General features: G+C 40.5%; 1 protein-coding gene across 1 annotated transcript in view; it reads right to left on the bottom strand.

Annotated features, from left to right (window-relative positions):
- Positions 1 to 26,305, bottom strand: part of agbl4 (AGBL carboxypeptidase 4) — a 256,311-nt gene that overhangs the window by 76,806 nt on the left and 153,200 nt on the right. The window contains exon 6 of the mRNA XM_069522085.1: positions 9,994 to 10,033. Coding sequence (XP_069378186.1) covers positions 9,994 to 10,033 — 40 coding nt within the window. The remainder of the gene's footprint in view (positions 1 to 9,993; positions 10,034 to 26,305) is intronic.

Below are 26,305 nucleotides of genomic sequence, written 5' to 3'. Positions count from 1 at the left end.
TTGAAAAACAACTGAAAGCACAACATCTCACAATACATATTCCTCAACCAGGGCAGACAAACACTTGCAAGGACTCCGGCTTTGACTGTGAGAAAGTATGTCACATGTCATGTATCCCCCCTGCCGTCCACATGCAGGATGCCAGCTGATGTGACAATGGGAAACACGTCTATCTCACATTTAGTTCTTTGGGGAAAAAACAGTCAAGACGAATTTGGCAGTCGCTACATGACCTGAGACACACAGCCGGATAAACCACCTTGTCACTGAGCTGCCACTACTGGGAGACAGGTACAGCAGATTTTAAATGAAAACGCAAAGGTACAATAAAAACAGTTTTTACCATCATACAAACCAAGTCTGCACAGGTTTGACCATGTTGTTGATAGCATTTATCAGCATTTAATTGTGCTGAGTTTTGTTTAAAAACTCATTACATATCTATTGTTATTCCATGCACTTTTACATCAAGCACTGCAGGATACATATATATGCATACATACATTTACTAAACTTTTCTGTTGAAAGTCAGTTATAACACTAGTTGTCTGGGATTGGTGAGTGAAAATATATCTATATCATTCCTTGGTCTCCAATAGAGGTCAGTACAAAGTCATAGGACAGCAGGGTAGTGTAATGAGCAGGGGAATTATATATATACTATATTATATATATACAATTTTAATATATAATAGTTTAAAGTACTTGGGCTCAATCATTGTGCTGAAGTTTCCTAGAGAAAGACCGGGGATGCACACCTCACTGCTGGTATGTATGTGAACGCAGAGCAATTAGGAGTAAAATATCCCCACAGAAATCATTAATGTGTAAAATGTACATTTATACATACAGCACTCTATAAACACACCCATTGGACACGTGCTCCACATGTATATGTGAGGGGGCTGTGAGGGGGCTGAGGCGAAGACGGAGAAAAGGTTGTTTATGACCTTGAGCGTGGCAGCGAGGAATCTCCTGGCAACGTGCGTATACCTGCACTGCAGTTTGTGATGGTGAATATTCTGCTGTGAACCCCTTAGCAGAGTGACAGGTTATCATATTAATAATTGATTATTAATAATAGGTATCCATAATGGTATAGCAGACCATGTTCTCCTATTTAGCAACCTTAAAGCAAAGAGGATGCAAAAGGTTGAGAGTAAAAGTGGTGCGTAAGACAGACGATGTCCTTGCTCCACACACACACACACACACACACACACACACACACACACACACACACACACACACACACACACACACACACACACACACACACACACACACACACACACACACACACACACGAAGTCCAAAAAAATCTCAATCCACCAGTCATAACACAGAGACGGAGTGGCATCAACCTCTATTATCTAGTCCCTATGCTGCTAACACAAAAGGCTCCCTGGAACAAAAATCCAATCAGTCCTCTCTAGGAGGATTTGCTCCACAGCAGTGCTCAGCAACACTGGTGGCTCTGCTGGTGACAAAGAAATAATCTCAGAGCCCGCAGCCTGTTTACTGCCTCCGTCACATCGCCCTTTTAGAGAGAGGACAGACACGAGTCTATACGTTTCTTCTGTTGTCATTTACTGTCCTCTGAGTTTAGCTCGCTCGCTCTCCCTCTCTCTCTTCTTTTCTGCATGCAGCAACATGAAACACATGGTTGACTGCATGTACAGGGCATGAAATCACGGTATTTGCGATATGGCATGTTTACTCTAAACACTAGTAAAAGCTCTGACAAAAAAACCTTCAGGGCAGGTTTTTAATAATTGTTTGATGACAAATATTTTCTTAATACTTTCTATGTTGTGTCGTCCCCCATAATCCCCTCCTCTCCTCTCCGTTTTATTTTCTGGCTCCTATCTCTCACAGTCGTCCATTCTTTGCCTGCTAAATTATCACACTCATTCTCCATTCATTAGCATGCCGCTGCTTATTTAGCCACGCTGCTGAGAAGCCTTCAACAAAATCAACTGGAAAATACTCAATATGAGGCGGCCAGCACACCCCCGTCCTCTCCTCCCTTCCATCCTTCATCTCCTTCTTTGTTTGTTTGATTTTTTTCTTTAACCACATCAAAATGGAAGCACCGTCCCCCATAATGAAGAGAGGAGAAAGAGTAGAGGAGTGAGATAAAATATGCAAATTCACAGAGAAAGGATATAATTAGGGCAATGATAGGAAGAGTTGTTTTCACAGCTGCTCATTTACACAAATGCCTGATAGTAGTTTGGATAAATAATGTTGTCTGTTTCTTCTGTATTTAATCTTTTTAGGTGCAGAGTCTTATGCGCCACTAAAAACAGATATCTGCAGCTCTATTACCAGAAAGCCAGTCAACCTTACAGTCCCTGAGCAACCCTCAGCTCAGGTATGTACCACAGGATTAAACAGTGAGCAGGAGGTTGCATTTAGGTAGTTTCAGACATGTCTTTGCTCTTTCCATGGGTCAATTCAGGCTGGATAGAAACACAGTCTCCTGGTCTGCATCTGCAAAAAATACTTTTATCAGAGTGGAAACTGCAAAAAGTCTTCTCCAGAATTATCCAGTTTTATGCCTTTTTCTGAGTTTTGTCCACGTTTTATACATTAAAACATTTACGAGAGGAGACATGGTGGAGACAAAGGGCACCTACATCTCGGGGGAAGAAAGCAGAATTAACTATGCCTCTCCTGGAATGTAAAAAAGAAAATAGTGAATTGCAGGAACAGAAATCAGGTAAAATATATTTACTCTCATTTCCAAATAAAGATGTTATGTGAATCCTTTTTGCCAACCGCTTCCAGAGCTTAGTTCTGTGACTTTGTGAGAGGGAAATACTACTGATACTACTGATACTACTGCTATCAGGGGCAATTTGGGATTTGGTGCTTTGCCCAAGGACACTCACTTCCACACAGAAAAGCAGAGGATTGAACCATTACTCAACAACCAACTCCACCCTCTGAACTGCAGCTGCCCACAAAAGTCAAAAACAATTCAAAACTGAAAACATTTAAAAATCAACCACCCCTGTCTGTCTCTTCACCAGCCACCAGCACTCAATGCTAATGTAAAAGTAGCACAGCAGTAAGTACATGTAATCAACTCCCACAGACCAGCCCCTCTTCAGTCACAAGATTTTTTTTCCTTTGCTTTAATCCCTGTGTTTGACTCAGAAGAATGAGCAAGAATAGCTCAGGCCTGCTTCAAGTGTTACAGACAGTACAAGAGCTCCAAAAGGAAGGAAGGCTTGATTTACTAATTTAATGGATTCTGTGTGCTGGACTTCCTGATTTTGCTGCCACTGGCTATTTTCTTTCAGGAGTCCTGCTGCAGTGTCACCAGTTGCAAATGAAAATTACATTTAAATATTTGTGAGCAGTGAAGAGGTTGTCATTAGCATTTCACAGAAATTCAGTGAGCATGGCTGAAAGGTGCATAGAGGTTTCTCATGTTTCAACTTCACTCAAAGGGAGATCGGTGTGATTGATAAAGATCAACTGTTTAAAGTTGAACAGAAAAGAAAATGCTTCGCACAAGGGAGTTAACTTCTGTTTTTCTGCAATAATTGAAAAAGGAAAGATTAATACTCTGACACAACTGTGTTCTTCAAAGTAAAAGCAGTAATGGCACCAACACAAAGAGTTTAAATAAAATCCCTGTGGTTTATGAACATTTGGTAGGATTTAGAGGCAGGAGGGAAACTCTTACTGCACCAACACTACAACAGTACTTCACGAGTGCGATTTACAGAGGGGCCAAGTAAAGTACATCATATTCAAAACAAAAGTGTCACAGAAACAAAGACATAAATACGTGGTATATAACTGTATTGTTTGGACGACTGCCCAGAGACTTTCATCTGAAGAAAAGCTATTAAACGTCTGAGAGGAGGCCAGACTGCTGCATTGTGTAAATTAGAAAAAAAAAACCTTGACTTTTCTTTGACTCTTCTGCTGTTTTTCTTTTACATGTTGTACTAATGTTGCAACGCGACATCTTGAAGCTGCCAGGAAAGAAACCAAGGCTGCACATAAAAAATGACAACTACAAATGTTTCTCCCTTTTAGTTTTACAAGCAACAAAGGTTTTACCTCAGTCATAGTTTTGGTCCCCACAAAGTTTACTTTTTGATTTGGCAGGCAGGTGCTTGGCTTGTTTCAAAAGACCAGAGTAAGTTTGGTATGAAGACAACAAGGTTGTTGGCCATGGCGGAGGTTTTTTGAAGTAAGTGGCTGAACCACAGCTATTTCCTAATAATATATTCGTTTTTATTACCAGCTGAGAGGTACAAGGTCCACTGTGTGTGTTAAAATGAAATAATAATAGATATTAAAGTCCCCATTTCCACAGGTTTGTTTGTTAGTCTATTCGACTGATACGAAGTCACTATTTCATCTTGTAATAACAGCTGATTCCCTGGATTATCTACATCAGGAATATTGTAGCTGGTAAACACATATGCTGCATTGTGAGGGATTCTAGCACACTGCACCTTCCTTTAGATTAATCATATTTACATTGACTGTCAATGAATACTAGAATTGAGTATGTATAAACAAGTAGGAAAGAATGATTCGGGAAATTATTCAAGATGAAGATGCTGCTGTGTGTGAAGGTTTTGTACAGTCTTTGTGACACTTTTTTCAAAGATATGAATATAAATTGAAATTTGTTGATGTGATTAGATGTGTGACTGTTTCGGTGTTGATGATTTTGCTTAGAAAATGCCCTGATGAGGTTGTTACCATGGCAACAATAGGCTAAAATGATTATGTTTTTAATCATGTTGGGACCATCAGCTCCATACCAAATAATTTTGTTCACACTCTATGTATGCTCATGCCTTTGTGATGTTTATATTCCTCAATTTCCACAGCATCACTACTGTGTGTACCATGAAAGACTCAGACACGGCTTTTGAATATTTGCAGCTGGCTGTGCAGAATGCACCTCCTGACCTCCGAGATATGTACAGTGGTTTTGTCTGGAGAGAGCAAAGCAGGAAGCACAAAGAATAACTGTAGAAGAAGATTCTCTAATGAAGAACATTTCTATTCTGCTCTGACAGAAACAGCAGGGAAATGGAGATACAAAGGGAGAAGTGATCGAGTGAAAAAGAAGAAAGTGAGAGCAGAGATCTGAGAACTGCCTATTATCTCCACACTGCTTCATTGCTTCAGATGCACACACATGCTTGAACGCGCCTGTGCGCAGAACCTAAAAGTGTGTGCACACGTACACACGCGCAACCGTCCTCTCAAATCTGCCCAAATCTCATGAATATGATTGACCTTTTTTACACTGTAATGCTGAGAGCGCATCAAGGGGAAAGGAGAAACTAAACAGAGGCAAGCAGAGTTAATTCAGAACAACACATTATTGAGTTCTGACTGCAGATATGGAAAAGGACAATCTAATCGATAAGCCAAAAGAATGACAATGGCCTCTCGAATCAATGTCTGCACCCCATTTTCTCGCTGTGGAAAAAGCCCTCAATGCAGGTGTTTTTGTTGTTCTGTTTGCACCTGTGAGTGCGTGTCCATGCTTGTGTATATGTGTGTGTATACCTGGCTGTTGTTGTGGTGGAACAGTTGCCAGGACTAATCATTATTTAGTTGTGGCGGGGCTGGAAAGGTCAGCAGTCTGAAATGTCAGGCTGTGTTCAACAGGAGCAAGATGCAGCCGTGTGTTGCTCAAGTGTCCAATTAAAGGGGCAGAGTGAGGTTTGAGTGGGTCTGTGTGAGAGTTGGTATGCATGTGTGTGTGTTTGTGTGTGTGTCCGTGCGTGTGTGAAAGAAGAAAGCAGAGACATGCTGTGTTTTTGTTGTTTCTTTTCCTCCTGTGTGTGTATAAATGCTGTATTTATATGTCAAATTTAAATGTTAAGCGTATATATACAGATATAAGTGTGAACCAGTCTTCAGAGCAGCTAATAAATTCCATTATAAACACAGGCCTCTCTCTCACACACATAGCACGAAGCCACCTGAGCCTATTAGCTCGTTCACACCCGGTGATTCCCTCTGCTGTCTGTGCTGTGATGAGACGAAGGAGGGAGCAATACAACACAAAAGGGCAGAAAACAAGAGGACGGAGGCGATGTGAGAAAACAAGATCACTAATAAATAACAACAGATATCAGGTGTTGCACAGATGACTCGCCCACAGCAGGGAGGGAGGCGCTCGAGAGGATGACAAGGTGACACGGAGCAAAGGAGCAGAAACTCCTGAAATCTGCAGGGAGGAGGAGAGGGTGTCCTGGCTGTGTTTCCCTATCGGAATCATTCATCTGAGAGCCTCACCTGCTCTCCATACAGCCATCATAATAACCTTCACCATGTTCACTGTGTGTGGGTGTGCATGTCCACTCACCTAGCGTGAATGGTAATAAGCAGCGGGGCAGGATAAAATATGTCTGCCGAGTTAAGGATATAATAGACTCCCCTGAATAATGACCTGCAATAATTTACACAGCGTACTGAGCACTACACAGTGTCAGAGGAAGAAACCTGGAAGACAGTGAGGAATAATAAAAAGCCATCTCAGGTCCCTCCACAGGTGAAAACTAAACCCTGAAGGAGGGGATTTCGTCTGTCACCAATCATGAGCTCATCTAAAAGGTGCAATGAAAAGTCATAGACGTATTCAGCTGTTTTAAGATGAACTTAATGAGATGTCATTGTGACAGTTAAATGTAAGGTGGGTAGGTTGGTTCTGAAACACTTTTATTTTATTTTTCTTGATAGCCATCAATAAATAAAGCCGTCGGAAAAAAAGGGAAAAAGATGGTCTTGGGATCAAATGGGATAATTGGCTGACGTACCTGTCCGTCACTTACCAACCTGCCTGCCTGCCTGCCCGCCCGCACCCTGCCCATGCTCTCACTGTGCATGACTGCACAAGCAGGAGAGACATCACTGAAGCAGAGATGAAGCTAGCTAGCGCGTTACGGAAAAGTCGTCCTCTAGCAGTCAGTCAGTGCACATATATGTGTTTTGAGGGCGTAGCTTTGATGAGAGGGTGGATGGGAGGGGGTGAGATTTATCGATTGCATCTTTTGAAAGTGTAGCCTGCTCTTCCTGGCTTCTCCAGGATTACCAACCTGAGCTTTAACAAGACATTGCAATATCACCAGAGTAAAACTTTGGAGCAACAGAATACGTTATCAGGTTGTAGTGTGATTTATCTCACTTATGAGACCATGTTGTGCATAAGTCTGATGCCGCAGGCTGGCTAAAAACAGAGTGGACACAATTGGAATAACCTTGGTGAGTACAAAGCAAAGAACTCGATTCCTATTCTTTTTTTTTATTTAGTTGCATGAGATTTCATTTTAGTTTCTTCGCACAGTTTATACTTATAATGAGCTGCGAGACAGACTTCTAAAGAGGCAGCTGCTTTAACTAAAAGAAACAGACTCGTTGTGACTATCCTCTGTGTCAGGGACCCAGATCAACTTGAAATGTAAAGTCCCATTGAGCCGTACCCATCCTCAATAAAGTGAAAATAGTGAATAAAGATTCCCAAAAATTAGTAGAGTCATTGTGAAAATCGACAAAGTTTGGCACCATTGAAGCTTTTTTCAAGAGGTGAACAGAAATCCACTTATCCAGGAGGTGCAGGACTCCTCTAGGGAGATGGGAGAAACAAATATCTCTGCAGCGCTACATTATTCAGGCCTCTGTATGAGAATAGCTGCATGAGTCATCTCTGAGTCAAATGCATATGACAAATGTATTTCTCTCTTTTTACTGTTTATTGAGGTGATTCAAAAACCCACATTTGTACCTACACTACACTTTGTTTTGAATTAATGTTTGACACTTACACACAGCTCTAGTAACCTACTAGTGCTAAAGATCCATTTTAAGTTGATATATCACATCTTTTGATCAACAGCCTGGGAACAGCAAACAGTCTGATGTCAGATTAGTTGATCTCAGTTGATGCATAGATATTCCCTCCTAGAATAATCGAATCCTTCCCCCCTTTTCCTCCTCACTTGGAAGAAGGTGTTTGTATATAATTGCTCTCACATTCTCTCCCTTCTTTGCCCTTTGTCTCTCTCTGCTTGCCCTCTATCAAACTGTGAAGGCCAGGGGGCCTGAGGAACAGCTGCAAAGTAAACCTGCTAAATTAACCCAGTCTGCATGAGTCTCACATACGCATTATTCTAATCAAAGCACATTAGATCATCCAGCTACTTTAGACATATGGGTCTCTGCATCCTCCTTGCCGTCCCCATCTGTTTCTCCTCCCGAGTTTTTTGAATTTCCTCCTCGCTCTTCATCTCGGTGGATCCCTCGCTCTCACAGCTGCCTCGCCAAGACACTGGCATTAATTTCTAACAGTGCAGCTACTTTCTGACACGTTTTCACATCCAGTCAAACTCGGAGCACCATATGCCTGCCTGATTACTAACATGTTAGGAGTTTGAGGTGCGCACCGGGTAAAATTCAAACCACTCTGCACAAACTTTACACATATTTTACTGCTCCTATGCATACAGGAAATAAAATTAAACCCTGGAGAGTACACTCGCTGCAATATGCTCATAAACAATAGCTGAACATATTTCATCCATGTTCCATGTGTTTTAGTGGTGCTCAAATGTTTCTTGTCAGAGGAATTCAAGTATGTATACGGCAGCAACTCAGTAGTACATAATAAATCATTTTAGTTGTTCTGATCGTTTGCTCAGATTTATTGTAGTAGATCTAAAATGTGTATTTATGATGGTATTAATTCAGTCTATGAAAAAAAAGTAGCAAAAAGCAGCAATCATAACTTTCAAGTGACATCATTTAAAGTCTAAACAGCAACATAATTCACTGACTATCAATTACCGCATGACCAAGATCATTAAAATCCTCATATACGAGGATAAGGAAATATTTGACATTTTTGCACTAATAAAGAGAGTGTGGAACGTGAGTGCAGAGCATTTCAGTCGTGTTTATGAAAGTATTTAGTTGTGTGTACAGGGAGAAGTCAGGGACATATGGACGTTTGGATGTTTAAGCCTCTTGTCAACACAGAAAGTAAAATGTGTTGACATGCATGGGAGAGTGTACACTACATCCTGTTTAGCAACTTTGAAACACAAACACAAACAAACAGACACAAAGCACACATTATATAAATGATAGACAACACAGATCAGGTGTTGTGAAAAGTCTCACACATTTCTTCACCAACAAACGTAAAAAAACCAACAGAAACTGCTCCTGTGGTGTCATCCAAGTGTCCGTTAGCACTGACATTCAAATTAGTCTCAAAACCAAGTCATTTACACCATGTTTAGACTAAATGTCTGTTGTTGTCCTCCAGCAGTTACTGTTGCACTCACTGCAGTTCTCAAGATAGCTGCAGTTACTGCAACAGTAACTCGCTGATCTCATCTGGCGAGGAGTTTGAGTATCGCTGTTTACCCCTGAAACTCAAAAAGGGTTCTGTGGACTAAAACACTTCACCCTCCATCTGCATAGTGAGTAGATAATGAGGGAATTTTCGTTCTTGGGTGAACCATCCCTTTCAAGTGAGCGAGGCTGGATGTTTATTGAGACTTTTATCTGACATGTTGATGTCTTATAATCTCTTCACTAAAGTCTCCCACATTCCTTTGGTAAAGACACATATTCATACAAACAGAGAGATGTGTATTGTGTTACATGTTTTCTGACATTTAACACAAGCAACCATCAAATTAGCAATATACCTGCAGCATGATTTTCCACAGCAAAAGCTCGATTTTACCTGAGCTCACCCCCCCTAACCTAATGTGCAGGTATGTGCTTGTGTAGGAAAGACAGCTGGTAACAGTTTTAGTTTGGATAGGAGGGAAATACTCGGGGGCCATACTGTCTTGTTTCTGTTGCTTATCAAGCCAAATAATAAAACATGGGATGTATGGTGATTCTGAGGCTCCATCACAGCACAGTTTTATATCAGTGGTGTTGAAATAGAAAGGAGAGTGAAGTCATTAGATTCCAGGGACTTACCTGAGTTGGTGATGGTTAACAGGTCGAGACGCCGCTGTTGCTGTAATAAAAGGAGAGCAGACAGTTAGAAAAATGTCACTGGAGATCATTTACATCAGTTCTCAGATAAAATATGACTGTGATTGTTAACACACACATGCAGAATGTTAGTGGTAAAAGGTTAAAACATACGAGTCAAATTGTGATTTGTGATTATGAGCTACAAAAATAAAATGAATTGGTTGATTGAACGTCTCTGGCCCTGCTCAGACCAGGTATTAACATTGGCTTCAGGTCACCTTATCACAAGTGGCCAGCTCAAACTTCTGATGTGAACACACCCAAGACACACTGAAGACACATTTGATATCCAGTTACCACCTCTGAATGTGGTGTGGGACGCATGTTGCCAGACTCTTTCAGTTGTGTGAATACAAAATATGTCCTGTGTTCTGATCTGCTACTGTTTTACATTGAATAGAATATATTTTTTACATGTTCCCCTGACATCGATTTACTTGTGGCCACCGCCACAATTTCATCATTGACCGCCACATATTAATTTTCTATATTTTTTTACAATCTAAAATGAATAAAGTTTAATTTTATTATACAGCTGTGTGCTGCATATTGATTGACTGAGCTCCTCTTGGCTATTGGCTGAGATCAGTTTAGTTTACTCAGTAATGATAACTTTGACACTACATTGATGGAAGTTAGCTTCAAATAGGCAATTTTTTAAATGTTATTAATATAGTTTGATACTTTTTCCAAGTATGTTGACGGTGCTGTGCTTCTGTTGAGTGTTGAAGTTGTTCCAACACCCAAGTGGCTTCCTCACCATGGTAATGTGTGTGTGTTTGTGTGTGTGTGTGTGTCCTCATTGGTTGTGATGGAGAGTTTTTGAAAGAGTGTGCAATTTTACACTTGATGTCTCCAGCAGCTGAGAAGAAGTCTAGAGGAGGTGCTAGCTGGCTTCCCCTCTCTTTAACCTGCTGCCTTTCTACACACACGCACACAGTCACACACTTGACTGTCGAGCACTGCAGTAATCAACACCCCAGCCCTCTTCATCTACCAGTCCCTCAGGAAACAAAATCTTCACATCCTAGGAAGGGAGGACCTGCAAGCGTGTATGTGTATGACACACACAGTATGGCTAGGTCACAGTCAAAGCCAGCTTTTAGGACCAGACTTCATTAACATTCGAGCACTATACTAACCAACTGCTGAGGGGATAAGCAAAGAGACTCTCAACATACTTGGAGTCCTTCTATACCCACATACAGTGTTGCCTGGAGTGGAGCTCTCTGATAGGCTACTTATATCAGTATTAAGCACAGGCTTTTACTCAGAGAGTGATAATAATATACAACATGAGTGGAAATGGGTTCAGTAGGTGCACAAATTAAATAACTTTTTGTACAAGTTCACAAACACTGTAAAGAATGCAACGTTAAGAGTCATAGTGCTCTGACAATTATTGTATCATTCAAAAATAATGTTGAAAAAGAAAAGTGTTGTAAATGAAGATAAAGAAAAACAAAATAACAGCACTATGGCATCTTGAAAAAAACAAAGGATGGACCCGGTAACAGATATCACACATCACAACTTAACAACCGAATACCAAACCCATAACTCAAATTGAGGTCATATAAGAGTGAGGTCCACTGTATTTAAGTTCTAATTTAAAAAAGGTCAAATTCTAAGAAGCAGAGGCTAAGAGTCAGGCTATGATCAAAAAGAAGTGTTTTGTACCAGGTATTGTTCGACCTTATCTGAAATCAAAAGTGTTGGTATGGTTGAACAGCCATGCTTGAAGTAGAAGCTGATTGCCATGTGCTATATTTTCATATGGGGGGAGAATGGTAAACAGAGTGTGTTCAGTTTATTGTGTTGCACTCAGTTGTTTAAAGGCTTCGTGACAGAAATTGTTGTGTGACATATGAAAAATGACAAAGTGAGAGAAAAGGTCAGACTCTACCTTCCTTCTTTCTCACGTCTGCACAGTTTAACTGCTGGTTTCAGAGAGTTACGGAAACATCTGCCCATTGAAAAGATGTTGAGTGGAGGAGTTAATAAAGCTACTCATAGGAGTAAGCAGCTAAAGATACACATGTAATCTCTAGTCTGGGAAATATGCCCCTACACTGTTTTATTCATGAAGTACCTGGTGTATGTTTATCTAATTTTAATTTTAAGTGTTCTTAAATATATTCCTACCTTTATGCATAACATTCTTTTAAAAAATAAAACACGTCTGGTAAAATATCTGCCTGTACAATAAACTCGGGATGAAGACGGATCCTAACAAAACAGACAAATTGCTTTTATAGACGACATGGTTAGAGTTAGTGAGAATGATGTGGGAGAGGTGAAAATGTTCAGTGTATTGAAGGTATTGTGAGAGGCTACATGGAGAGTTGAGATTTGAGAAGTACTAAAGAGAGTTAAAGATGATTGTTTTCTGAGGAGAGAAGGTCATTCCAACACGTGGGATTCATTAAAAACAAAAGATAGATCCCACTCTTACGTGCAACGATTTGTGAGGTTGAAGTCAAGGTGCTTTAACAATAGGATCATTTGGGATATTTAGCCGCGAGTACCGTGTGATTCTTACCACACTCATGTCTCCATACACCAGCAGTAAGTTAGCTGGGAGTGCCTCCAGTGCATGGTGTGTGTGGTGGTATGGATGTTGGAGTGGGTGGCCATGTAAGCAGTAGAGGTCACTGTGACAACATGAGACACAGAAAAGCAGAGATCATACACTACATACACACAGACACACAGACTTACACACACATGCTCAACCTATAACCTCTAACACTCTCTCTCACACACACACACACACACACAGGCCCAAATAACTTGTGTACTCTCAAAACACTACAGTGAGATTTCATCAGCAAATCCTATATCTACACAGCAGGAAATAACCAGAAAAAACACAATCCTAGATGCATTTATATTTTACATCATTCATTCATCGTCATACGTCACGCTGACATTTTGTTTAAACATCTCCTATTAATCCCTTTTTACAGATATTGATTTTAATGTTTCTCTGTTTCAGAAGTATTCTTCTGTGCTGAAATGCACATAGATAAGGGAATACTGTATGCTGCACAAATAAATATAAAATAATAATAGTTATCAATAAATCTTTTAACACTTTCCTGCAATCGTCTATATTATTAGAGAGGTTGATTTAATTGGACCGTGTAGCACCCTCTACTGGCGGTATAGATTTCTGCAAATGAGGCTATGTTAGACTGAAATATGATCCATCATTTGAAAAGTATTTCTTATTTAACATGATAGTAAGAATGAAATCAGATAAACACATCTGGAAAAACACAAACATACCCAAAAACTTAGAAACCTGATGCCATTTTCAAATGTATTTTTCAAATCCTCACATTTCTAAATACACACAGACTAACAGAGACACGCAACCAGCTGTAACCAGCTGATGAAAAGAGCGAACGCTGTTCAGTCTGCCAGTACTTATACACAGATAATTAATAGTAGAGAATTACAACATACTACCACTGCTCACTCCTCCTGCTGCTTTTGTTAGTCCTCAGCATGGATAAGGTGCTTAGTGTTCTTTAGGCGGGAGAGAGAGACAGACAGACACAAAGAGGAAAGAGGGAGGATCTGATGCAGGGAGAATTACATTAGCAAAAGCATTTCAGGGCAGAAAATAGGATTGAATTAAACTTTATCAAACAGAGCCAAGAGCAGAGGGATCACACCCTTGTTGAAGCCAGCCTAGCGTGAGAGTGGCTGGACACTGCCCGCTCACTGCCATGATGACAACAACAGCTTAAACCAGTGGTAGTGAGCATTTGTTATTAATTGATCCACCGATTTCCATGCATCCATTATCTTCATATTTTATCTAAGAGTCTCGGAGGGGGAGGGCTGCAGCCAATTTTAGCTGACCTTGGACAAGAGGCGTGTTACACCCTGGACAATTAGACAGCGCACCAGAGGGCCAACAAACAGAGCCAACAAAGGCCATTCATGCTCACACACAAACCTATGGGCTGTTTAGAATCTGTGATTAACCCTTTAGACTGTCAGAGGAAGCTGGTGAGAGTTCCAGCAGACATGTGTAAAACATGCTAAAACATGCTAACTCCACTGCACCACCTGTGCAGGGTTTCTGGGTTTCAGGACACTGGACAACACAAGGATTTTCAGTATGTTTTAGTATCTGAATGGCTCAAAAGTTATGAGAAATTAACTGAAAGCAATTGGACTGACCTGATGCAGAACTCTGACAGGGTTTAGTCATTATTTGCAAATGAACAGTCCGGCTCAAGTCCACAGATATTTACCACAGGTGAAACTGGACCGGACCTGCCAGTTTTAGTGTTATTAGGTCAAAAAACATGGAAGCAATTGGGATCCAGAGGTGACAGCTGCTCCAGCTGTTGCAGTAGTCTAGCCAGCTACTATGGACTCTGGGGCCCTGTGGCTAGATGCACAGTAAACAATACTGAGAAGGACCATTGGACTAGAGTCCTAAATAATCTTAGAATAACCTGTTTTATATAGGAACATGATGAAGTTTTACTTTACTGACCTCTTTCTATTCTGGGCTTCAAACCAATGTAAAATTGATATTCTGACTAAAAGACAAACTGCTCAGTTTCCCTGTGGAGGTGTTTATCAGATTCTCCTGTTATTAGTTTCTATTAGTATCTCGTGACTACTACTATCTTTTTAAATTTAACAAGTAGTCATCACTCTCACAACCAGCGCCCCCTTAAACAAATCTATAATGTTCTAATCAGTATAAATACCGTCATTAATAGAACCAATCAGCAGAGCCAAAAGCAGACAGTGCCACCGTCTTAATCTGGGTGGGAAGAGTGAGGGGGTGGAGGGTGGAGGGGTCAGTGGAAAAACCATTAATGCACTAAACCCCTACTTTATGACTAAATTAAATATTCATGCACAATCTACCCAAAACCCATTTGCCAACATTTCCTCCAGAATTTACTTTTCATATTTGCTGATTGTTATCACTAAGAAAAGAGAGTGAGTAAGTAGACAGAGAGAGGAGGCCGAGGAAAGGAGGAGGAGGAAGAGGTAAAGGAGGACGGGGGTATAACTAAAATCCCAACCATCATTTTGCAGCTCATTTCAAATTAATTTAAAGTCAATATGGTTAAATTACACTGCCACAGCCACCACCCAATGCAAGATTTCCAGTGATGTAGCTGTGGAATGGAAATATTATTAAAGTGAACCATAAGAAGGGAAAGGAGTTTTTTCCCCCATAAAATGCACTATTACTTTTGTATTATTATTTTAATCACTGTTATGACTGTAATCTAATGTTCTACATGGGATGCACGAGTGAAATAATTCCTCATAGTTTAAAACACTGACATACTCTTTCAGTTGTAATGGTGAACTTATTCACAAATAGATGCTTATTTGGAAAACCACTGCAGCATTGGCATTTATCTCTGGAAATCGAAGACCACTGTTCATTTCCTGTGTGAAACTGATGGTCGACCTTGTTTCCAACAATCATGACGATCATTTATTATTTTATCCTATGATGAAAAGTCCCATAACCTTAAAGAAATACTTATTTTTCCTGAACCTTATTCAGTAGTTTTATACTTAAACCCAAGTACACTGTGACTGATTCACAACCTTAACATATTTTTATTTTTGACGACAAAGGACCTGTACGACTGCCGCTGGTACGCTTCCATGAATAATGTCTGAGGGTCAATCTAAACAACCCATATGGTTGTTTAGATTGAAAGAAGTGATAAAAAAATTCCTGGACCTGCTCACTGATCCTGATCTGCAGCCAAATTAAATGGGATCTGACTCAAACCACATCCTTCCACCAGGTTTCGTGATAATCCACTTTTGCGTAATTCTGCGTGCAAACAAACAAATAAACAATCATACAAACTAACCAACAAACAGACCAGGCTGAAATTATTGCTCTCTGCTCTGATGCCGGTTTTATACCCTTACTGTCTGGATGAGGTCACAAGCAGGCATCTGCTCCATGTGACCCATGAACACACACTCACACATACAAACATTGGGGCAAGGGTTGATGCTTGATGGGTTTGTTAGTGAGAGAACATTTGTCCACAGCCTGACTCATCTTCCATCTTCTTCTGATCCCCTCATCTGATCCCTGTCTACCTCATCTGAGTCACTTCTTTTAGTTCAACACACACACACACACAGGAACAATGCCTGCACTGATCTCTAGCACTCCAGAGGTAAAAGGGGAAACTGCTTTCTTTTTACCCATCTGTGTGTCTGACTGCATCTTAGTCATCATCCCCTGGTAACAAAGAGGGGAGGTGAGGTAAGAATGAACGAATGGGATGAGCCCTTCAGGACATGTGGGGCGTGGCTGTGTGGATCACTGAATTTGGGTACATCATATTGTAAGAGGATTACAGGTGCTCACAATGTAAGGCCTCCTAAAAGTGTGTAATTTGATAGTGACGGACTTTGTATATAATATGTGTATTATTAGATCATTTCTTTAGGCAAATGGCCACTTGCCAGCAGAAATGTGATGGTGTCTCCATTTGCATGGAGAGAAAGAGAGAGAAAAGATGGAGCAGACGGGATGGAGAGCAGGGATTTGTTGCGTGACCAGGAGCCCTTGGTTAAAAATACAACAAACCAACTAAAAGATTTATTCCTTCTGAGAGCAGAGAGCAGCTTCCTCTTGAGCGATGGAAGAGGACAGCCGCGGCCACCTGCACAGGGCACACAGTCCTCCCTGCTGCTGCCTTTATTACACACTCTCTGACACCATGGACTGAAGTAATCGGATAATGTGATAAAGAGCAGGCATGAGCAACTTATACACGCAGCTGATGCTCACACATGAACAGGCAAGCGTGCAGTCAGAATGTTTGCATGTGGTCAGATAGACAGATGCACCAAGTCACTTCACGCCACGCCACCAGGTTTCTCACACCGGTTAAAATACATGATTCAATTCCATCTAACTTTCAAGTATTCATTGAGGCCAATTAAAAGAGCAGGTAAGCTGGTTGTGGGGCCCATGGTTCTAGCTTGTATGACCACGGTGCTCCACTCAACTCCTTTCAAACACTCAGACTCTTACTTTGAAAGCAATACCTTGGTGAAGCCCAACAATGTTGTCAAAGAGATGATAACAGACCTTCTCCTTGGAACCATACACTAGGACTGGAGTGACCTTGGGTTTAGTCTTACTGACGTCAATATTTGACTAGTGTATAACCCCCTGCGGCAGCCAACTAGAGGACAAATCTCTACCTCTCTATTTAGACAAGCTCTGAACAATCTGTAAATATGTTTTGGCTGAACAAAAAGTAATAAATGGAAATGCTGACAGGTCTTCCTTTGCCGAGCTAATAACCAATTTGTAAGCTCTCTGTGACACATGAGGAGGGAAATGATGGCTTCACACACAATAAAACAGAGTTACTGTGCATGTTCTTTCAACAAGACCTCAGATACTTCAGATCTGAAAGTCCTGCTATATGACAAACAAGGACATGAATGTGGGGAGGTACGAAAAACATCCCTTCTTTCAAAGAAAGTAGTGTGAGGTGGAGCCACAGGGCTGACTAAGTCCTGACCGTCCATTTCTTTTGCACAATGGTCAGCTGACAACACCTCTGTCTTACCTCCTGTCAGACAACACACTTTATTATCTGAGTTGTGAAGTATTACACATGTTGTGGGCCTGCTGCTGCATGCAGCCAATAGTAGGCCCACATCATCGGCCCACATCATTCCTGAAGAACACGGTGTCACTTGCAGCAAATTCTTACCTCTTGGTTGAGTTGCTGCTCTGACCTGCAGCCACTAGATATCATGTCCGGTAAGAAGTTTAATCATGTGGCACGAGGGCTAATCCAATAGAGCTCTCCATGGTGCTGATGCAGCAGATGGATTTGTAGGCTGTGCCCTTTTCTCTCACTCAGTTTCATCTTGGATCTATAATATTCTGTAAACTAGAGAACAAATACCATATACTCTGTAAAAAAACACACATTTAAGACTAAATATTAATATATTACTAATATTACTAAATATGTTTGGTGTAACCTGAGAGTCGAGCAGGTAAAATTAGGAAATTAACCTGCTCTGACCTCAGCTGCTGCAGTTACATAATTCAAAGTCATATAACTTAGCATGGCCGTGCTTATAGGCTAGTGTTGTGTAAATTTTAATCAGTAGTTATAAAAATATAATACGGACCTGAGGAAAATAGGCCTAACTGGATAAAATGTAATTGTAGAATCAAACATGTCCCAGTTATGGTTAAGGTGTCCTGCTACAGGAGTAGAAGGACAGGTTTGGCTTGTAGGCATATCTCTGTAGGCTGAATGGTGCGGATTCACTCTTATAACAGGTGTTGTGGGTATGTGATATAAAAAACAATAACTGCAGAGTATTGGTAGTACAGTAGATACCCTTCAGCCAGCAGATCTAATTGTGTGGCCTGTTTCTCTCTGGTCAAACTGCCAGAAATGAATGTTGATGAAAGCAGCGACAGAAACAATCGTAATTTAGCATCTTGAGAAGGTTTGTAGTTTTCACTTGAAACTGATGCCAACTGTACATCTTTAGATGAATTCCAGCTTGTGCATTTTGAAAGAATTTTAAACTGTGCGTGTATGTGCACACAAATGGTTGACCTAAGAGCCCCTGCTGAGCCAAGAGTATCCTCTGTGACCTGGCAAAGAATCAATGACAGCGTTTTGACACTGGGGACCAATCAATGACTTGAAGACAGCGATGGTTGACTTGATAGCTCAACCCACAATTCCACTCATGCACATACACACAGAAGCACTCTGTCCTAACATCATTTCCCCAGTGGCCAGTGATTGACCCCTGCCTGATGGAGTGCAGGTGTAGTGACCTGGTATTTAGCGCTGCATGAGGGCCCATCCATTGGCAGAGACCCAGTCAGGTCAACCATGCAGAGATCTGTTCCAACATCTCTCACTCTGATTACTAGGCAAGAACATTACTTATTCACAATATTTCACACTCAACATATCTGTTTTCTTCAAAAACTTAATTTTTAAGGCAGCGAAAAGGTTCTTTAGAATTCGTCTTTTTTCCTACCATGAACTTAAACATACAGTATGTAACTCCGGCTGCTGGGGTCGCTCTCAGGGATCAGATGACATATCCACGTTTTTTTTATGTTACGAAATAAATGCAAATAGATTATCAGGATCCATTACGAGCGACCAATACAAACAGTGGAAGTAAATAACAGCCAACTGACTAACTGGATAGCAATGTGTTTTTCCTTTGACATACACCGTTCTCCCCAAATTTAATAGCAGAGACAGGCAAAGCCTTGAGAAAAGCGGGGAAAACAGGGGATTTCACTGGGTTTATCATTGCTTGAAACATTTTGGATAATGTAAGTACACAAGTCAACAAAATATATACCATATGTCTATTATTTTTATATATTTTAATGACAAATTGTAACATATTATATTTTAATGTGAATAAATGGAATTCATGTGAAATTATGTATTTTGGTTAAGTCAGTGTGAATGAATTCTGTGTCACAATAGGTCTTGGATCAGAGTAAAAAACTAGAAGTCACTGTGTGTTTAAGAAAGCAGCCTTTCCATTATATTACAGAGTGTGGTCTCCTCTGCTGTGTGTTAACTTTTTTTATCTTTAGGAAACACTTCAGTGCCAGTAGTAAAGTGGAAAATCCACCTTGGTTTTATGGTCTTATATTTCCATCATTTTCTGTTAGGGCTCTTAAATTAACTGTGAGAGATGGAAAATGAAAGTGATATTCTTCCATATGGGACTTTCTGTGGTGTCAACAAACTTCTACAAGGTTTCTGTGCCTGAAATAGAAACTTGTGCTCCTGCACAGCAGTGAACTTGAACACTGACTTGCCAATCTCCCTGTCTTCAGACCAAACCTTACTGGAGTATCGGTTGACAAGACGTAAGGTTGAAAAGTTCACCCATCTCTCTCTGGGCCTAATTGGAGCGGAAGGTCAGGAGACGTGTATGTTCCTATTGGTTTATTGCCTTTATGGATCTTACAAGACTGTTAAATGTCTATGTGTGCGAGCTGTGAAACAATACTCTTTTGTTGTGTCTTGCTGTCTTTTTCCATTTCAAAACCTGCTATTTTTCTTTCCTGATATCCTCCATAACAAATTCAAATGTCTGTTATCTTCAAGTAACCAGACAGTGAGAGACATTTAGAAAAGAAATTAAACAAAATGCTGTGTGACTAAAGCGTTTTCTCCAGCACAACTTTTCCATTTAGCCGAGTTCAATCAGGTATTGGGATGGAGTGCTGAATAGTTGTTTAAAGCTGAAGCAGGCTGGGCCGCTTTTCACTGGTAATTAAGCAGGACAATAATTAGCTGTTAGTGGAGGAGAGAGAGGGAGGGGAGAAAGAGTTTGACAAACACAAATACAAGCAAACAAAAACAGCACAAACACACACACGTTATACAATTAAACTGCAAGATACTATACGTGTGTGTGTGTGTGTCATGTCAAAACAGCCAACAACGTATCCATATGTTGATGTGTGGACCAGATGGATACACTCTTTAACCTCTATCAGAGTGAGAGAGAGAGTAACTAAGAAGAAGCAGGGAGGACAATGAGCTTGGAGACAAAGTAGGATGAGAAGTGAAAACATGAGATGGACGAGGATGTTGAAATGACAGAAGAAGAGGACTAACTCACAGAGGGAAACTTATGAGCAGAGTTAAGTGTGTTGGTGGAGCGCAAGTTATTCTGTGCAGTATGTCTTCCTCTCTCTCTTCCTTGAAAGGGTCAGCTTGCTGCCAATGCTGAGGGACTTGGAACCTAAAAATCAATTTAACATCAAAGCTTCAAACAAAAGCTGCACTGACCATATAGGATGTCTTGTTCCAGTTCCAGCTTTGTGAGTATGTGTGTTTCTGTGAAGGGGACTGGTGAAGAGGTGGAGTGGTGCTGTTGTTGAGCATGTCTCCTGTGCTCATGTACAACTTGTCTGAATGAGACAGCAATAGCAGCCACATGAGATCTTACATTTCTGCTGATTGCTGGAGATCTTGAGGCTTGTGTGTTTCATTACATCCAGTTTCATTCAAACAAGAAAAACATCATGGCTGACTGAATCAAGACAGAACACATGAAGGGAGAAGATACACAAAGCATAAAAGCCTGCAGCAGAGAAAGGTACATCACTTGGTTATAAAATGACTTGCTGGATAACATAAGGTCCAATCACGAAAGTAAGACTATTACTTCTTGAGGGGCATCATGGAATGTTACCACGAATAACTTTGTGCTTGAAACATCATTTGTTTTTTTACTGGATGTGTTTGTTGTTTCCATGTTTTATAAGTTAAACCAACCAGCTGCTGTGTCTGTCCCAGGCTCCTCTCCCAGTAAGATATGCTCAGATAACTGAGGCTTCTATGCTGCATGTCGATCTGGAAATCATTGCCACTGTACATCTCTCACCTTGTCACAAAAGTGTCCGTGTTCAACTGTTACATTGACCTTGTTCTTTACAGTCTGAGGTCTAGACTAAAAGATGATGGCCACCCCAACAGCTGCTTATGAATCAGCTCCTCAAGTCCTCACTAGAAATTAAGCCCTCATAAAACAACCCCTGCTGAGTTGCAAGCCCACTGCAAAGAGCAGGCCTGCAGTCTTTTTAGGCACTAAACTCAACACTCTCAACTCCTTGGCTGCACATTGAGAGTGTGTGGTCATCTTTCCATAAAATACATTGTGACTCGCTGAAATACTTGTGAAATGCATTATGGGCAATGTGGTTTATTTGTTTGTTTACAGTTTTTTTCACTTTTTAGACTAGCGTTTCAGACCTGGCTGACGTTCTAAACAAGGGCAGCAATTAAATTGATCTTCATGGGTTAATATGTTTCTGTACTCTGAGAGAATCCTTTCAGTGGACAGTGGAGCCTCTTTGTGGCACAGGTTGCACCAACACTTAACCGTGCCCCATCTCCCCCCCCACCTTCATTTTGCAGTGCCAGACCTTATACTGCCCTGGCACCTCAGTCAAGGTCTCCCCTCCTCTCTGGAGCCTCTTTTCCTCTCCTGAGATAAAACAAACAAGAAAACAGTCGTTTGACGCATCTGTAATCACCTTAGCTATATCCGCTGGAACTGAGGGCTTTTAATTTGCCATGCTTTTAATTTGTTTTCACAGCAGTTTCGAGCAAATTGAATTTGTTAATTAAAGCAGCAAAATGAAATGCTGAGCATTATTGACGAGATGCTAATTGGGTTAGTGTGGAAATTGGAAGAGGGGGGTGAAGTGGTGTGGGTGGGGGCTAAGGAGAGGCTTGAGGGGGGAGTAGGGCATTTTGGGGTATCAATAGTCAGGATAAATCATATTATAGAGCAGTACAAGAAAGGCTTCGTGCCAAGTGGCCCCTTGGCGGCGGTGTTATGATTTGTGTGAGTGTGTGTCTGCGCACACAATACATCTCCCCAAGCCTTTTGGCAGTCATATACATACACAGATAGACAGCTGATTTCTTTCCAACTCAAATAAACACAACCTCTGCGTATACACACACATGCATGCAAACACTCTAACACAAACAGACAGAGGCGCACACATACACATAGTAACATCGGTCTTATTTCAATAACAGAAGCTTATAATCTAGAAATATCTGATATATTTTACATTAAATACTGCGTCTTAAACACTTGCTTTATCTGAAGCTGTATAATCTACCAGGACTTCCCCAAGCTTGTAAGAGAATTTGCCAAATGTAACATTGTTCCAATATCAAACATTATATAAACAATCTACAATAACGGCCCAAACTCATGTGGAAGTATAGTTGAAGGCTTTTAAAGAGATGTTCTTACTAATCTTGTCACATGTGCAAGCTCAAACCACAGATGCACATAGGTGTGGCAAATTCATTTTAAAAACTTTGCTGACCAAAGAATCAATCACAATCCTGCTCCATGTGGTCCAATCTCAAAAAGAGGGCAGGGGCAGCAATAACATGAAGTTAAGTGAAAAAATATCTTATTATCAGGAGTAGTTAGAGCAGGCAAATCAAATCAGCCGCTCTCCCTTTTAAAAGCAGTGCTCTCCCAGACATGATGTACAAAATGGGCTGGAAGGAGAGTTCAGTGTGGTTTATCCTGAGAGGATGGATTTGTCTGGGGGGAGGCTGGGTTCAGAAGTACAAATGTATGACAGCACTACAAATATGATGTAAATGTGCCCTAATACAAATAGACTTACAGAGCAGATTATGTTAAAAATGACATGGCAGGAGAGGCCATTATACTTTTACTGCAAAAACAGGAGATATGTTGTTATGTGCATTTAGGCAATTTATGACAAAATTGCATTCAGTGTGTTGCATTCAATTAGTGTCATTTGGTTACTGGAAATAGAGTAGGTCTAAAGAATGAAATGACAGATGACGTTCTTTACCCTTTTTCTTGAAGTATGCCTCTTTTTTTGTTTGTTTTTGGATTTTAGGGCAATAAAAGGAGCAATTTACATTTTTAAACTGAATTACTGTCATGAGTAATGGGTCGCCATGACCTGTGGTTACTTTAGAATATATTTAAATATACAGTATACTATTGTTCCCGCTCTTTTAAATGTGTTCTGCAGATTTTATCAAGACATCGCTGTGAGTAGAGCCAACAACTATTTTACCAGTTAAAAGTCCAATGTCAGCCCTGATCAAGATTGCCTTTGCTTTTCTTTGCATACTTCCCTCTCTCATGAATAAGAAATAACTACACAGTATTACCCAGGTGCTAAAGAACTGTTCAACTGGACTTGGTTGAGTTTCTTGAAAACATTTCACCTCTCATCCAAGAGGCTTCTTTACATCTAAAGGACAAGGGACTTTCATTTGAAGATAACAATGTCCACATTTTGGCCTGGGAAGACAGATGGTTTGAAAGAGGGGTGAAGGAACCCATCTACATCAAAATAGATAAAGGAGTCAGAAGGGACAGGTGAATCAAAGACTCTCAACGACCTGCAAATGAATCCCACCGAAAACAACAGCATGGTGGGTGCAGGCGTAACCTCAACGACTCTTAATGACCCTACAAGTTAAATACCTTCCAGGACTCCCAGCACAGACGAAACATCTTCAAGAAGTCGACCTGCTTTTTAGCACTTGGAAATATCATGACCACTTATGCACTCTCTAAACAAACACCTACATAAACTCAAACACCACAGGTACCACACACCTGCTGGTTTGGCTTTTGGTTGTTTGGTAGTAAAGTTGCTCATGTTCATGGTTTCCTGTTGTAGCTGCAGTTGGATAACTGATGTTTGGGAATTAAGGGTAAAATTGATTGTTCATAAATAATACTGCTGTTGATGAATCATGTCATGCTTTAAGCTGTCATTGTTGAAGTGTTTGGATTCAAACCTTCACTGTTTGAAACGTAAGTGTGAATATCTCAGAGATATCTACACTTATCATTGGGCACCAATTTGAGACAGAATTTACATCAGGGTGGTGCCTCTTAGTTATCTATACCTATTAATAATTCAATGAATGTCAATAAATATCCCTGATCATCAATAATCTGTTAACTTAACCTGTTCCTACAAGCACACAAGTATTGTCCCGTGAACTGTTATGTGGTTTGTCTGCCCTACTTAGTTGTTGCATTTGTTATTTTTACCTTGTGGCGTGCTTGTTTTGCTGCAGCACCATTATAAATACTAAAAAAATGTACCACACCCCATCTGGTTTTGCACTTAAGCATGCCTCAAGCATTGTGATACTACTACAAATAAAAAGAATGCTTTAGAAAAAGAAGGTGGCACAAATGATGAATGTGCCACTATGGTCCTATTGTATAATGATACTGACTGAAGACTGTGCAGCCTTGTTCTGTAAAGAGGAGTAGATAGAATTCAAAACTCCTGTGTTTTTCTTTTAATGCGTCTGTTAATTACTTTATTTACAATGTAAAGAATTACACAACTTTGTTTGCGATGGTGCTATTATGATTAAGTCATTAATACCATAAAACGGTTGGACAACATGTCCTTATGAGGTCTGTGCATATGTGTCTACATGAATACAATCCCATTCGCACATGTGAAGGTAAGTTAAGCCTCCCCTGCCTAACAGTGCAGTATTAAGCATCACTCCCTAACCAGCTCATTGACCCCTCAGAGCTCTACTGAGGTGTTAAGTGCTAAGATATCTTGGTCTCCCTGCAGGCACATTGGCCCAATGTACTACTAATGAGAAGAATTCACTCATTTGACCCGAGATCCACGCGAGTGAGGAACAGAGGTGACGGGTGGGGGAAAAAAAAGTAATGCAGGGACAAAGGGATAAAAAGTGAACGAGACAGGGCAAAAAAATGAGATTAAGGAAGAGATGGAGGCACAATGAGAGAGGTGTGTTGTTTGGAAATTGGGAGGGGAGCAGGGACCTTAGCGAGACTCTGAGCAGTAGTTGAATTAAAGAGGTGATTATGGCACTAATTATAGGCTGAGCCGCTTCATTGATAAGGTCCCAACCCACACCTGACAACACTCGCTGCCCTATTCTCTCTAATGTTAAATAAAATACTCAAATACTCAAATGCAGACACGTAAAAGGAACAGTGGAAACAGGAAGAATACACCCATGAAAGGTTTTGTTGTGGCAACTGTCTAAAACCGCTTTCTGTCCTTGTTTGATCAACATCCATCTTCAGATCACAGCTAACATATAAGTCACATACTTCATTTTTACACATAAAACAAAAAGACAAAGCTGTAACCTCGGATTTCCTGCTTAAATCATGCGGGTTAACTGCAAGGTTCACACAAGACAGTATTTCCATTTGCAGAGGGGCAGCATATGTATTGGGATTATGAGGTGTAAATTAAATCAGGATAGAGTCTAGACAGAAAGTGCAAGCCACATATTTTTCATTTCTTGTATCACTGACAGGGTTTTTGTGTTTGGATTTATATTCATCATTTGTTTGCAATTGATTTCATCAAACACAGACAAGCCTCCCTTAAGGTTATGGCTCCGTCCTTGACCATGGTGGTCCAGGACAAACACACTGAGTACACGGCACTCCATTTCTCCAAGCTCTATACTTTAACCAATTCTATCACATAAAACCCCATTTTGAGAGGGTTTGAATGCAATTCATGGTAAATATTACCAGATGTCCTCATCCAAGAAAGTGCATTCAGATACGAATCTACTGGACGGCGACTGAATTGTTGGGCGCCACTGTATTTTATACTGCCAATAAATATATCTATCTTGTT

This window comes from Paralichthys olivaceus, chromosome 3, assembly GCF_024713975.1.
Source record: "Paralichthys olivaceus isolate ysfri-2021 chromosome 3, ASM2471397v2, whole genome shotgun sequence".
In the NCBI taxonomy this organism is placed as follows: Eukaryota; Metazoa; Chordata; class Actinopteri; order Pleuronectiformes; family Paralichthyidae; genus Paralichthys; species Paralichthys olivaceus.
This window is presented reverse-complemented; position numbering and strand designations above follow the sequence as displayed.